We start from the raw sequence: 15,427 nt of genomic DNA on the forward strand, positions 1-15,427 counted from the left end.
TGAACCGCTTTGTGGAATGGGCACGTAAAATTCCGAATTAAACATCTTTTCTTTGGAACGTGAAACAAACCGACGCTTTCCGTCGACGCTGGGAGTCGCATGAAAGACGTGACGTGCAGTATGCGTTCGGGCTGGCTCCTGTTACACTTTGCCAAAGCATCAGAGAAAATGCGCCTGACAACTCTTAGAAGGGACACCCTGTGTATGGCTTTTATCGAGGCTAGTTACGGCACTGATGGAAGTGAATCTCGTTGACAAATGTAAGCATTCGATACCTAACATGTCCTCGAGAAAACTGAACGTAAACCCAAGTCCAATATGAAGACATGAAAGGCGTGTGTGCCTATCAAAAATGACATTTCTGAACTGATACATGGGCTGTCCAAAACAAAATTTAATGTGGTGGTATTTACATATGTTTTTGGATGGTGTCCGCCCTTAGCAAAACACAATTTTGTTTTTTTATCCCAAATATGTTTCGCTGCAGTTGCAGTATCATCAGTGTGCTTTTATTTTACGGCTTTTTACCGTATGGTTTGGTTTTCCTGAGGTGGTGTATTTTTATAGTGCCCATTTCCTTACACAGTTTCTCAGATTTTCTTTTTTCATCTTCACGGTGACGTTCTGTATATTGAACTGCCACTGTTTCACTGTTTACCAGCTGTGCTATTTGTCCAATTCCTGAAGATGTAGGGTTAATTTGAGAATTAAGAAGAAACAGTGCGTCAGAGGCGAATTTTATTCGCTCTCATTAATACCAGCAACCAATGGCTCACGAATGAATACTTTAAAGAATGATCGTTATCAAAGGAGAAGGCGGCAGTAGCTGTCGGAAGGCGTAGCAAAACCAGAGGAGAGAGGGAGCAGTGTGCCCTGGGAACGGGCCGCAGTAGTAGGGCACACCGAGAGTCCCGCAGCGTCGCCCGTGGGAAGGCGGTGTCCGCCCACGCCGGGAATCGAGGCCAGAGGCTCCGGGCTATGGCTGGGGCACCGTTACGGCCGCTGCGTCTGCCGACCGCGCTCGCTGGCTGCCGGCACCTGACTGCACACCTCTGCTCTGCGGCTGCACCCCACACACACACACACACACACACACACACACACACACACACACACAGTACACACGCCGCTTCCGACAGTGTCCCGGTCCGGCTACCAGCATTACACGGACACCGTTACCGTTCTCTATCCGAATACTGACACAGCGACGAATAAGCACACAGTGATCTTTTGACAGGTGGCAAAAGAAAGACTACGAGTTTGCCGTCCTTTCGACTACCAACTCACTAGAGGCGGACCACACGGTCACTTTCGGGACGAGGACAGGGAAAGAAACCTCCCGTGTCGTCCTCAAACGAACCTTCGCGTCTTCTTGTCTTACAGATAGGAGCGCTTTTTTCCGACCTCCGATGGGTCGCGAAATGGAAACCACAGCGAAAATAAGAAATGTTTTATTCGCAACATTTAGCTACGCCTTGCAGCTACTTGTCTACACCGAAACATTTGCCGTAGCGTCGTACAAACTTTCCAATGCCGTCACAGAAGGCAGCCGCCTGCGACTTCTGCGAATTCCCTACGCTGGTCTGCACTTCGTTGCCTGTGGCAAAATGCTTTCTTCATGGTCAGCGGCTGATGTGAACAGAGAGATGAAAATCAGAGGGATTCCAGTCTGGGCTGTACGGTGGGTCATCGAACACTTACCATCGTGGAAGCCGCAGGACTATCGTCGTTCCACCTGCGGGATGCGGTCGAGGATTGTCATAAAGACGGAAGTGAGTGACGAATCAGTAGGAGGCTCTCAGCAGAACTTCACACCTGGTGGGAGCACTATTGTTCTAGGTATCTTTACGTGTTCACTGTGCGCTCAGAACTGAAAAGTGCGACGTGGGGCGATAGACAAGCGTGCTAGAGACACTGCCCAACACATCCGCGCCAAGTTTCACTGCATTTTCACTGTAGTTTTAATTCGGCGACCGATCGGAGATTTTTCCAAACAGGCCTCGTATTTGGGAAACCTAAACTGGACGGCTGGGCGGACATATCAATGGCAGTTCTCACGGACGGGGGTGGGTACTCTACCGTGCGGTCCTTCGATTTCCTCCATACTTGAACGATTTCAAAGTCAGTGCTCAGATCACTTTCCTAAAGCATTTCTCAGTAACACTCGAGGAAAAAAAAATCGACTTCGAAAATTATCCAGCGAGGCTAAATATGAAACATTTCAAATATTTTAATAGAGCCGCTTGTATCTGATTAACTGCCGAGTCGCTAATTCCATTCTTACCAGTAGCAACTTTTAATTTTTAATAAGTAACATTTTTATTAGTGATTACTGAATGCATGAAATCTCATGTTTTTTATCTAGTTTCGTTTACTTTTCAACCACAGGTGTTGGTTTTGCTGTTCCGGTTGAGTATACGTACTCGTACAAGTTTGAGAATTCGTAAATACGACTTCGCGTCCTATTAATATCTGATGATGATGGATGAAATAGGCAACACTGCTTAATTGTTCGTATGAAATACGAGCTACCCTGATTTCTTCAGTCTATTTAGACTTCAAGGTAAAGTGAGAGGTTTGTCTTCCCATCGTATTCGTATGTCTTTGTACTTACAGACATGGTAGCAATTTTTACCGCTGACGTGCCGTTTCCCGACGTTATGACAAAAAATACCCATAACTACGCGTTTTGTGTGTGTGTGGTGTGTCATGTCGGTGCCTTGAAACAGCGTATATTCATGTTCGCCTTATGTAATACAAAAATCGCAACTAACGCCACTCCATCTTTGCAAGCTGTGTTCCTATACGTCATCTGATCGGTTCAACCTATGAAGCTCAAAGTAACGTCGCACAGTATTGGTAAACATTTCATAGCATTTTCGCCACATCCGGCACAATTTAATGCCTTGTTCGAGCATGGGGATGTGTCACAACGCGAAATTCCCCGCTGTGATGCCAAAGGCCCGTCCCCGATCTTCGTCAACATCAGCTGTCGCGTCCCTCATGATGAGACAGCTTTGACGTGTCTGCCTGCAGTCCCGATAGCGAACGCAGCCCAGGCAACAGCTCGTAGCATGCGATGCAGATGGCTCTGCGTCAGTCGTTAAAACACAGTTCCAGATATCTAGTCGCCAATTCAGCTTCGTGTAAACATACACACACACACACACACACACACACACACACACACACACACACACGAAAAACCTTACGAAACATCTAAACATACTGTAGCTATGTGGACCGCAATTAATACCTAACTCTTTCGGTGTTGGTGTAACCCGACAGTTTTCGCTGAAGGGTTACGTTGCAGGTGCAGTTAATTTCCTATCTGGAGTGTGTATTGACGCGGAACCCTTAGCTAGCCCTAGGTCAACAGGCGGGCAGGTCGATCGTCCGAGTCGTCTCTCACGGCAACGAGACAAACAAACCAACCGAGGCGAACCGAAGGTGACCGCAGTGTGGACACACTGCTCGCAGGCACCCCGTGTCTGCGAGCAAGCCGTCAACCCCACGTCACCACGGATGCTACCGAGTCGAAACTGAAGCAACAGTAGTCGATTATCCTCCGTCGCCTCTTGTCATTATTTCAAAAAATAATTACTTGTTAATGTCGATACCGGCTACGTTTGACTATACGCGTCTTTTAAAGGATTTGGACTTCGAATAACTGTCTGGACATGGGTTGTCGTTGGGAAATAATTGCGTCACCAATGGAAAGGAAGTTCTAATTTATCAAAACATATTGATTATGATCCTTCGCACAGTGAAAATATTGTTTTATGCCAAGAACGTTACTAATATTCCTAAATATATGTTCCACAGTGTATCTTGTGCCGCTCAACTCTTAAAGTCAGACGTTCAGACCATGAAATGAACTGATACTGCAGTATATCGGTTTCCATTGGCAAGGAAGACTAAAAGGATGTGTGCGACGATTAATGCCTCGCAGTCGTAGAGCGGACTACGGATTTTCAACAAGTTTGGTTTTCGCTGCGGGTCGCTGCCTGACAGCACACTTTGCAGAGTCAGTAACAACGCTCCACACTCAAGTTAACGTCTAATGGGGGAGGTCTGACAGTGCTGAGGCAAGTAACAAACTCTCGTTCAAGCGAAAAAGATGGAAGTCGCGTGCAAACTATATGACTGCGACGATACATGTTCGCATTTACTTTGGGACTGCGTCACACGAAGGCACAGCAATAAAACAAGGTTCATAGCAATGAAACTAAAGAACAGGCACAAAAACACTAACTGATGGATGTCGTTATATGGAAAGTAGTGATCTATATATCTAGATACATTATTTCAGAAGCGAACACAAAACCGGAAACTGATTCCAAGACCAGAGAAGTCAGACAATTTGAATTGTTCGCCCATTACGTAACACATATCTGTAATTATTTTAAGGAGGCTATATGTTAAGGATTTTAAATATTTTTTGAAAAATCACGATTAGGCACAGTAGCTGTGGGTCACTTTATTGAAAGCTCAACTTACCCGACGACATACTTTCAGGCATAAAGTAACGACAATTATACGGGTTATGTCATGGCTATCCTCGGTCTGACGAAACTGGTAGCTTTAATGAAAGAACATATAGACATTGCATCAAATCATGACTCTTCAAAAGCGGCCATAACATGACTGATGCTACCGAGTCGTGAGAGTTTCTCCAATTCTTTCGCCGACTCCAATACGGCGCGCAGTATCATATTTCACACCTTTCCTCTCACTTTCATCACAACATGCTAAAGCGCAAGGAACTGCTACTGTTCCACTTTGACGTTCAGATGACTCTGAACTCTTAACCATCTTGAAGAATATTTTCCAAATCGAATGCAAGTGTGCTTGTGTTGCACGTTGTTATTCTGCGGAACAATAGCGCGGGCTACCAAGGAAACAGAAGTAGTATGTTACAGCAGCGTCGGCAGAGCAGGTGGCGGTACTCACCCCTGAGAGGCTGCGGCTTGGCGGGGGTGGTGACCGGCGCCGAGCGCCGGGACGCCGGCTTGCGCGCCACGGGCGTCTTCATGTCCGGCACCCCGTTCTTCTCTGCACAAACAAACAAACAAGGCGGGCGTCAGATGGCTGTTCTGAACGCTCTCACTGCGTCAAAACGCGACGTGTGAGGCGTACACGAAGGAAGAGATATAGTACACGTAGGACAGATCGACTATCTGCGGAAAAGTACACTGGGACTGTGATGAAGGAGAAGAGGGGGAAAGGGAAGTGTTAGTGGGTGACATGGAGTTGGAATGATTAGAATACCAAGAGTTTAATTGCAGAGGATTTAAAAAAAATGAATTTGAGCAAGATATTACAAGGGAATGAGGTTGGTATATATATATATATATATATATATATATATATATATAAAGAGAGAGAGAGAGAGAGAGAGAGAGAGAGAGAGAGAGAGAGATAGATTTAGAGATAGAGAGAGATATGGAGATAGAGAGAGAGATAGAGAGATCACCTAGTCTACAAAGAAAGAAATGTTTATAACTGTACTATTTTGACTCCTGAATAGAGAGCCATAATTTTAGTAGAAACCATCTGATACAATTGTCTGGGAGAATAATGACGTATTTATTTTATTTATTATGATATCCACTTCACAAAGCTACGTTTGATGTTAGTTATTAATCGCTATCGATTTCGAGGCGCTCAAGAAAGTCGACAGCGATGCACGAGAGTAGTAGTAGTCGTCGTCGTCGTCGTCGTCGTCGTCGTCGTCGTCCTCCAATTACAGTAGAAGGATATCACATGACTTAGAATCTCTATTTGGTGTGATGAGTGGCATTTTGCTCCACGTTTACAGAAATTTGTGCTAATGTAGGTGAGTAGGAAAAACAGACCTATGATGTTCGGGCAAGTATTGCTGATGTGCTGGCTCGACACATTCACGTCGAATAAATATCTACGCGTAAAGCGACAAAGCGAGATGAAATACATCGAGCACGTAAGGCCGGCTGTACAGAATCCGAATGATCAGCTCTTGTTTCACTGCCATAATTACAGAAATAAGTTCACCTATAAAGGGAAACGAGTACGTACGTTAGTGTACCGGTAACCCGAAACAGCGTCCAGGTTCCCTCATACCTTCCGCAAGCAAAAAATTTGATTTTCAATATTTCGTGTAATTATTGGTCGAATTGAGGAGGAGGAGGAGGACGAGGAGATTAGTGTTTAACGTCCCACCGACAACTACGTCATTAGAGACGAAGAACAAACTCGGTTTAGGGAAGGATAGGGAACCTAATCGGCCGGCACTTTCAAAGGAACCACCCCGGAGCTTGCCTGAAGCGATTTAGGAAAACCACAGGAAACCTAAATCAGGGTATCCGGACGCGGGTTTGAACCGTCGTCCTCCCGAATGCCAGTGCAGTGTGCTAATCAGTGCGCCACCCCGCTCGGTTTGGCCGAATTAAGAAGTTTAAGATGCTTTCATAATGTACCCATTAAGAAATATAATCTCGTGTTAAAGAGTTTCACACTGTACGACACATATTACAGTAAGAAACTGTGTGTGTGTGTGTGTGTGTGTGTGTGTGTGTGTGTAAGCTGCGTTAACTGATGGCGCGCAAATACCCGTAACTATATTCAGTATTTGAGAATGATAGTGCTTAAGGACTTCTAACAATATATATATATAGAGGGTGATTCAAAAAGAATACCACAACTTTAGGAATTTAAAACTCTGCAACGACAAAAGGTAGAGCTAAGCACTATCTGTCGGCGAATTAAGGGAGCTATAAAGTTTCATTTAGTTGTACATTTGTTCGCTTGGGGCGCTGTTGACTAGGCGTCAGCGTCAGTTGATGCTAAGATGGCGACCGCTCAACAGAAAGCTTTTTGTGTTATTGAGTACGGCAGAAGTGAATCGACGACAGTTGTTCAGCGTGCATTTCGAACGAAGTATGGTGTTAAACCTCCTGATAGGTGGCACTTATCTGTCCGTAACTACCTGAACGTCAACTACCCGAGGCGATGGATCGGCCGCCAGGCAGCCCGTGACAGAGCACTTCATCACTGGCCTCCAAGAAGCCCTGATCTGACCCCCTGCGATTTTTTCTTATGGGGGTATGTTAAGGATATGGTGTTTCGGCCACCTCTCCCAGCCACCATTGATGATTTGAAACGAGAAATAACAGCAGCTATCCAAACTGTTACGCCTGATATGCTACAGAGAGTGTGGAGCGAGTTGGAGTATCGGGTTGATATTGCTCGAGTGTCTAGAGGGGGCCATATTGAACATCTCTGAACTTGTTTTTGAGTGAAAAAAAAAACCTTTTTAAATACTCTTTGTAATGATGTATAACAGAAGGTTATGTTTCTTTCATTAAATACACATTTTTAAAGTTGTGGTATTCTTTTTGAATCACACTATATATATATATATATATATATATATATATATATATATATAAAAATTTCGAACTCTTTTCTAAAAATTTTCTCGTTTACATTATTTAAGACAAATACAGGGCTCGTATTAAACATATTATCCCACACATAAAATAACGAAACATTTATGCATGGGATTTCGATTCTTTAAACAATCGGAGGTGTCCTGGTAGAACAGTAGTGCGACCCATTATTTAGTACCTCTCGTATGTTTGATTCCCACCAGGTCGGATTGAAGGTAGACATGGAAGCAATTCATAGTCGTACTGCTAGAGCTGTTCGATCAACACGGGAGTATTGCGGAGTTTAAATTGTCTCAGTAGTCTTTCATGTAAAGAAAGAGGAGAAACGGCTTTTGCGTCTGGCTACAGTACAATTCTATTGCTGACAGCGCACATTTCGCATTAGGGACCTTGAAGGCACGATTAGATAAGCTGGAGGATCGTACTTGCTTCCAGTGGTACGAAGTACTCTCCGTCATTCACCATATGCTGGCTTGCGCAGTGTGTACGTCGATTTAGATGGACATACTGTGCAAACACAAAGTACATTATTTTATAATCATCGACTGTATCAAGTACGGCTCGACCGTAACTGGCAACATCGAACAGTTGTTTGGTCCCTGATCACGTTGCATTATCAAATTTCGCACAGAGGTACTTAACGAATGGCATGCTTGGAGTGTGTCGTAATTTTTGGTAATATATTTTTGTCTGCAGCAACAAAATGTTTTTAAAACTGTAGCTTTTACGCAGTCCGTAGGTATTGCATTCTGCAAGCTCTTTAAGATGATTCTCGTGGTGGAATTCAAGTTCGCAGCAACCCTGTTCAGTGATCTTGTGGGCTTCCTTTATGTGCGAACATAACGAACAGCTGACCGGGTTGCCCATCGTCGCGTGATGGACTCAGTTCGGTGCGCGTCTAGCGGACGGCTACCTCGAGGCAGTCAGAGCTCTGGGAGCCAGCGATGTGTTCCGCCAGCTGCCTGTTGCTGTCGCTGCTGCACCTGTTGGCGGCAGCTGCTGTCCTCTGCCTGACACACACGGCACAGCCAGCACCTGGCGGGCAGCAATTATCATACCTGCCCCACCAACAGGTGCGCCTCTGGGCCCGCCACCAATGGAAGAAACAGCTTGCTCATCTTGTAGCACTGAAGTAATGTAGTGGTCGTTTCACAAATGCTGTTATGTACATACGCAGCAATGTTGGAAGTGGTCGCTGCAAGGACTGTCAGAAATGCAAGATGCTCTGTCGACGTCTGATTTTAATGATCAAGGTCCGAACTGCGGAAGGTATTTGTACCCCTGAATTTAAACTCATGTCCTAACCTAGCCACAACCTCGTGATGTGAAATATAACCGAGAAAACGGAGGTTAACAATCTGCGGCAGAACTGAAAGCATAATCGTTTTGTTCACGGCGATCAGAAAGCTAACCTCTACGAGCAAACTAGAGGGGAAAAAAAGGAAAGATTCAGTTTCAGAGCTAGAAGCAAACTGTAACTCTCGCTGTCACTGGTTACCTGAAACTATCCTCACACTAGTAGCCTCGTTTCCAAGCGATCAGCACTCCTAGATGGCGTTTGGTTGCAGCTTGTAGGCGACACAGGCAGATTTCAAACGAAAAAAGAATGGCAGGAAGAAAAATAACAGCAAATAACTAGAAATAAAAAAAATACATTTAAACTAATTACCTGAGTAAAGGTAATAATCATACTCTTCTGATTAGATTTAGAAATATTTTCGCTGTCTTCAGGTTTGCTGGCCTCAGCACTTCGCCTCAACACTACCTTAAATAATTCTGTTAATGACTGTGGTGTACCAGTCGCAACGCTGAAATTAGAGCCTTCAAAAATTACGCTTCGTGCAGTGTCGTGTATAGCTTCTCTAATGTTAAGCGATCTTCAAAATAGCTCCCGTAGACTTAACATCTGAGGTCATTAGTCCCCTAGCCTTAGAACTACTTAAACCTAACCAACCTAAGGATATCACACATCCATGCCCGAGACAGGATTCGAACCTGCGACCGTAGCGGCAGCGCGGTTCCGGACTGAACAGCCTAGAACCGCTCGGCCATAGAGGCTGGCTAGACGATTTTCTCTGCGACTACAATCAATGTATATGTGATGCTGAATAGCATCTTGAGCGGAAGAATCCCGCAGCGTTTGGTTAGTGCTGTGTATGGGAACGTATGTGTGTCCTTAGCATCGTGCGCTTGCGGTTTTGTGTTTGTTTGTTTGTTTGTTTGTTTGTTTGTCTGTGTTTCGAAATACGACTGTCAGAGGCAAATCCATGAATCGGGAGCGATAAACACAAAGATTGAATAGCGGACAAGGAATTGGAACCGAACTTCTTGTGGACTACAGCTAAATTTTACAAGTTTACAGTATCTTACAGACACCATATACAAGTAGGTGGAAGTAGTGATCAGTATACAGTATTAAGTCACACTGGTATACAGCAACGTTTCTTATCGCAGTGTTGAACATACTGCTCTCCTACTGAGGAAGAATAGCAGCGAATACCCCGCGTGACCCATCTTTACAAATAAGGCAACAAGTTCAACCCGTGTCTACATCGCCTTAAATACTCCGCAAGGGACTGTAGGCGGGGGTACATCGTTCCTATGTTCTCGATTTTCTTTCCTATTTAACTCGCGTACTGAGCGAGGGAAAAATGAATGCCCGTACGCCTGTAATATTTCTCATCTTTCTGTCGTGGCCTCTACGTGAGAAGTATGTTGGCGGTAGCATAATGGTCACACAGTCATCTTCAGATACACGTATCTGTATTTACACAAGGTTTCGCGAGGATTGTGTCGCCTTTCTTCCAGTGTTTCCCGTTTAAGCTCGACGAGGATTTATGTTACACTGCCATCCGGGTTATACCGGCATACTAGCTCGCGTCTCAATTCTTTCGAGGTCTGGTGTCGTGCCTACTTGATAAGCAATCAAAATATGCAGCAGTATTCTAGAATTGGCACCGTTGGCATCTTATACGAAATTTTGTTTACAAATGTAGCTACTTTTCTCAGAACCCTTCTAAAAAATCGAAGATACATTCATCCGCCTCCCCAAATACCGATTTCAGGATGGTCGTCCCATTTAACAAGGCTTGCTCAGAATGATCTCCAGTAGTCCTACCAGATAGGATACGCCCTCTCTATGTTACACGCATTATTTCAACATTTACCTACATTTAAAGAGATCTGCATTTTCATTAATCAAACTTACGGAACAATATTTGTAACATCGGTCTGTTGCAGGGTCTGACTTCTAATTTCAAGTTCCAACATTATGACGTTCAAGTAAAATAAATAAATAAATACGAGTCCTCTTAAAGACTAAGATGATTCACAAAAACCACGTCCGTGTAGCATAAGTTTTTTCATATACATTTTCTAGGTGAAAAGCATATGCCGCCTTTCCAAATGGCTTTCGACACAAAACTGATTATGAACTTTTGTCAAATAGGACCGATAACGTTCTACACGACTGTACGTTCTACAGGAACAAAAGTACCATCACATGTTCACCAAGAAAACGTAATATCGAGCGCTTATGGTATCAGTGCTTCTAAACGAGCCATCATGTTGCAACCGCAGCACTGTAAGACAGCACACTGGCGACGTTGTCTGCAGCAAACTATCTTAGCTGGACGATCGAAAGGAACTGCAGAAAGACTACCGAAATTTCAAGGGGGTCTAATGAGCGGTAACTCAGTGTATGTGGATATAGGCATTATAATATCCATAAAAAAGAGAAGGAATACGATAATATCCGATTCCGAGGTCACAGGTCAAGTTATGGAGCAGATCACATCGTTCAAATATTTTGAGGTGATTCTAAGAAGCAATCTAATATGCGACGAACGCTTTATGCCAGTGGCTGGGAAGGCGGATGGAAGATATTTTGTTACAATTTGTTGTTAAGAGTTAATAGAATGTGCGGACACCAGTAAAGGAAACTAAGTACAGGACGCTACAGCCACCAGTTCTGGAGTACGTCTCCACACAGACGCGCTCCTGGGGTCATAACACACCGGTGTCGCCTTTAGGAAAGTGTCACAGACACGACTGCACTATGCTATGAGACTGGAAAACACCAGAGGGAAACGCCGTCTGACGGGCATACACGTACTTCTTAGAGATGCATCGATTTCATCGAAAACGGCGCCAGGCGTGCAAACAAGACGAAGCATATGAGTTATGCATGATAGCGCTCTTATTGTTCGAGAAGCACAGGACGATTCCTGTTGCGACCTACGGCCTGCACGCTCGTGCGATCTCAGTCCTTTCGGGTGCCGTCTTTGGGGTGATCCGCTTACGGAGCAGAAAATAATCACTGATGCAGAGACTCGTCATCAACGCGCCACGGACGCCTCCGAATTCAACCACCTCTGGCACTGTCCGGCAGCGGCAGTCCTTCGCGGCTGAGGGAGTGCTGCCAGCACGCGGTTGCGGCAGGTAACCGGACTCCGCAAGTGGCGCGTGCCCTCGGCGGCCGGAGCGAGCCACACGGCCGGCAGCTTGTTCCAGGAAAACCAGCACAGTCGCCCCGCTATCAGCTCGCGGACGTTGATCCTCCGGAAACATCTCCAGCTGCTGCGGCTACCGTAAGGCACTACACGCCACGCACCTTTTTTTGAAAACTCGCGCGAGCCAGAGAGCTAAACGGAAAGTACCAGCTTCTTCATTAACGTGATACAACAATGCCTGTCAATAACACGTACGGAGGCACACGGAAGAGAGGAAAGTTAACAACCGTGGGGAAACGAGGAAATTATGGGAAGCTGCAAACTACAGGTATGGAAACATTGCCTCATATTGGCTGTAAATGGAAGACTACTCGGTCGTCCTCATTTTCACCACAGTTTCGGTCTTCTAATGCGGTCTCCTCCATCCCGTTTATTCTTTCGCCACACAACGGTTTCATACCTTTGTCTCCTACGCGAGGTGAACATCTGTCGCCCATTTCGTCATTCAAGTCAAGAATATCTACAGTTCTTTTCTCAATCATTGCAACTGTGTAGCCTGGACTGTTACTTTTGTACTGCATTTTTTCTTAACTAAGCTTTGACACATTACTAAACTCCTCTTAGGGCATACATATATAAATACGTCATTTTCTCTGTTGTTGTCCCAGAATTTGAGCGTTCTCTTGAAAAAGCAGATCCTTCCCTATATCCTTCCTGTGAGTAGACGATATGTAAATTGCTATTTCTTTCAGAGTATCTTACATGCGAAATTCAGAACTTAAAAACGGAACCAATTGAGCTTTGGTGTCCAGGCCACTTTAAGACAAGACTGGTGGGACAGGAGAGAAGAGCATAGAACCGAGTGGAGCACTTTTGGTAACGGAATGGGGGTTTCCAAAACTAAGCTTCCGATATGTTGAATTTGGAAACATTACAATCGATGCGTATAGACTTCCAACCCCAAATCATTCTACTCTTCGGCGGCCAATAGAAACATGCATGCTAGAAATTACCAAGGCGGACTGGAAAACTAATAAACGAATCACAGAACTGACTGGAGTTCAAAACGTAATGCGACTGTAGCGATAATGAAATGGAGACACTCGGTGAATAAACTGCACGCGGACCACAGAAGTTCTCTACTATGGTCAAGATGAAATCGACAACTGAATGGAATGCAATTAGATGACATCGAAAGCACTTGAAAGCAATGTGGATGCCTTTGACTGAAAAATCATCTGTGCAACATATTTATCGAGCGCCGGCCGGAGTGGCCGATCGGTTCTAGGCGCTACAGTCTGGAACCGCGAGACCGCAACGGTCGCAGGTTCGAATCCTGCCTCGGGCATGGAGGTGTGTGATGTCCTTAGGTTAATTAGGTTTAAGTAGTTCTAAGTTCTAAGGGACTGATGACCTCAGAAGTTATGTCCTATAGTGCTCAGAGCCATTTATGCAGCACTTGACGTCAAATGCCTAACACTAATTACATGTTACAGTAATACGTTATTGAAATAAGTTCTTAATCAGATTGTTACAAATATGTATGAAATGACCGCGCGAGAATCTAGGTTGAGGGTGGGGGGTGCCCGTGGTGCTCGGTCCCTGTTTGAGTCAGGAGCATGTGGTAGAAATCAATTGTTCAAAATGACAGTCGCAATTGCATTATTTATTTTGCCGCCAACCGGTTTCGACCCGCGATGGGGTCATCTTCAGGGCAATTTACACCATTTGGTCGCTCGCTGGAGTCGTCACCCTGCCTGTGCACGGTTAGTAACTATGATTAATTTGATTATAAGTAAATTAATCGCTGTTTATCACCATACAACTATGTTGTCTAAAAATTTATGGCGTAGAAAGTTTTTGGTTCAGGCCAGACCAGCATTTGTATACATGTAGGAATATGAAAATCTCTCTTGCTGTAGCTATGTTTCAGTATATTAAGCAATGGTTGAACAACGAACCGGAGATAGCACGCAGGCAAATTCTGCTAATCGATTAATCCCTTTCGCTACAGATTTTAATCCGTCTGAAATTAAAGCTCAGCTAATGGCACCATTTGTATGTAGAGTCACCATCGTTCGGACTTTACGTGAAAAAACACTCTCAAATAACTCTGGAATGGAGCGAGACTGATAGTTCAAATTTGGTCCACCAGCGTATCGGATCTTGGTGTGAGAAGTTTTAGCTGTCGGAAAAATCTTGCTCCGTTTGGATTTTAGAAGCGAAAAGATGTAAAAAATACGTTTTTCTGGGAGGTTTTTGAAGCGCGCCACTCACATACCTTAAAAACTTGTAGGCCTACGAATCTGTTGAAACTTTGCACGGAGGTAGATAAATGGATTACATGAATTTCTTTTAACTAGTACTCTTCAGCCGTTGTCGAGATACGATGGTTTAAAGTCGAGCTGAATGTAGCACGTTAAGTTCTTTGTAACGTCAAGTGAATACGCGGAAACTGTTTGAAGACAATCAAATAAAAAATGCAGTCTTACGATACAATTTAAAACTCGCTTTCGTAAATCTAGCATCTTTCGGATTTTACGTGCAAAAAGCACACGAGGTGTTTTTTACGCACGCCGCTTCTATTTTTGCAAATACGTTCAAATTGTGTGAGAAGATACACAAATACATATAATTAACGGTCGTTCTGTTGTTCTGTGAAACTTTTATCCGTTGCCACGATAAAGGCAACATGGTTCTAAAGAAAAGGAAAAAACGTATGCCGGATAGGTCGTCGCCCAAAATCTACATCGATTGCGAATCTATGGCAGTCTAATGTCAAAATGAAAACAGTAAAAGTTGGCAACAAAAAAGAAAAATCCTTCAATCGTAGCACAAAAACAGGTGTGTATATCCTGGGCAGAGTGATGGATGTAAAAGAAGGCACCTGGCTTCGTGAATTATCTGGCAGTTTCATAGACATTTAAATCACAACATCTTCACACATGAGTGCTAAGAAAGCACGTCCTGTTGCATGCGTGGCGAGGCCTATAAGAACAAACAGATACAAATTTATGTGCTTTAGAGAGAGTGATGCGTCCGAGAGGGAGGGTGCATGCATCCTAAACTTAAATGACACGTTGTGTCATACTGCACGACATGGCAAATGCCATGTTGGACGACATGATGGCATGTGTCATGTTGTAAGACATCACATCATGTATCGTGTTACTTTACTTGACACTATGCATTATACTACACGATATGGGTACTAACAAGTAAAAAGGCACCACTTTGTCAATATATTTTGATTTGAAGGTCTTTGTAGCTGTCAGATAAGCCGGAAAGCTAGTTCGCTACCCAGGACATACTCGCCTTTTTTGTGTTATGATAGGAGTGTTTTCCATTCTGATAATACATTTAGCGTAGAGTACAATATCTTTGGTAACCACTTATAAAATTTCGTAATCGTATCCTGCTGGCCGATCCTTATCACCTGAATCGGTGTTGCGTTCTCCAGTGGAGAGTGCACTATTTGTAAAATCAGTGACAGGTGAGATCTGCTGCGTCACAGAGACTGGAACCTGCAATTTTTTCATAATGGTA

General features: G+C 44.2%; 1 protein-coding gene across 1 annotated transcript in view; it reads right to left on the minus strand.

Moving 5' to 3' along the window:
* Nucleotides 1-15,427, minus strand: part of LOC126416816 (microtubule-associated tumor suppressor candidate 2 homolog) — a 574,074-nt gene that overhangs the window by 142,372 nt on the left and 416,275 nt on the right. The window contains exon 8 of the mRNA XM_050084699.1: nt 4,954-5,055. Coding sequence (XP_049940656.1) covers nt 4,954-5,055 — 102 coding nt within the window. The remainder of the gene's footprint in view (nt 1-4,953; nt 5,056-15,427) is intronic.

The sequence above is a fragment of the Schistocerca serialis genome, chromosome 8 (genome assembly GCF_023864345.2).
Source record: "Schistocerca serialis cubense isolate TAMUIC-IGC-003099 chromosome 8, iqSchSeri2.2, whole genome shotgun sequence".
In the NCBI taxonomy this organism is placed as follows: domain Eukaryota; kingdom Metazoa; phylum Arthropoda; class Insecta; order Orthoptera; family Acrididae; genus Schistocerca; species Schistocerca serialis.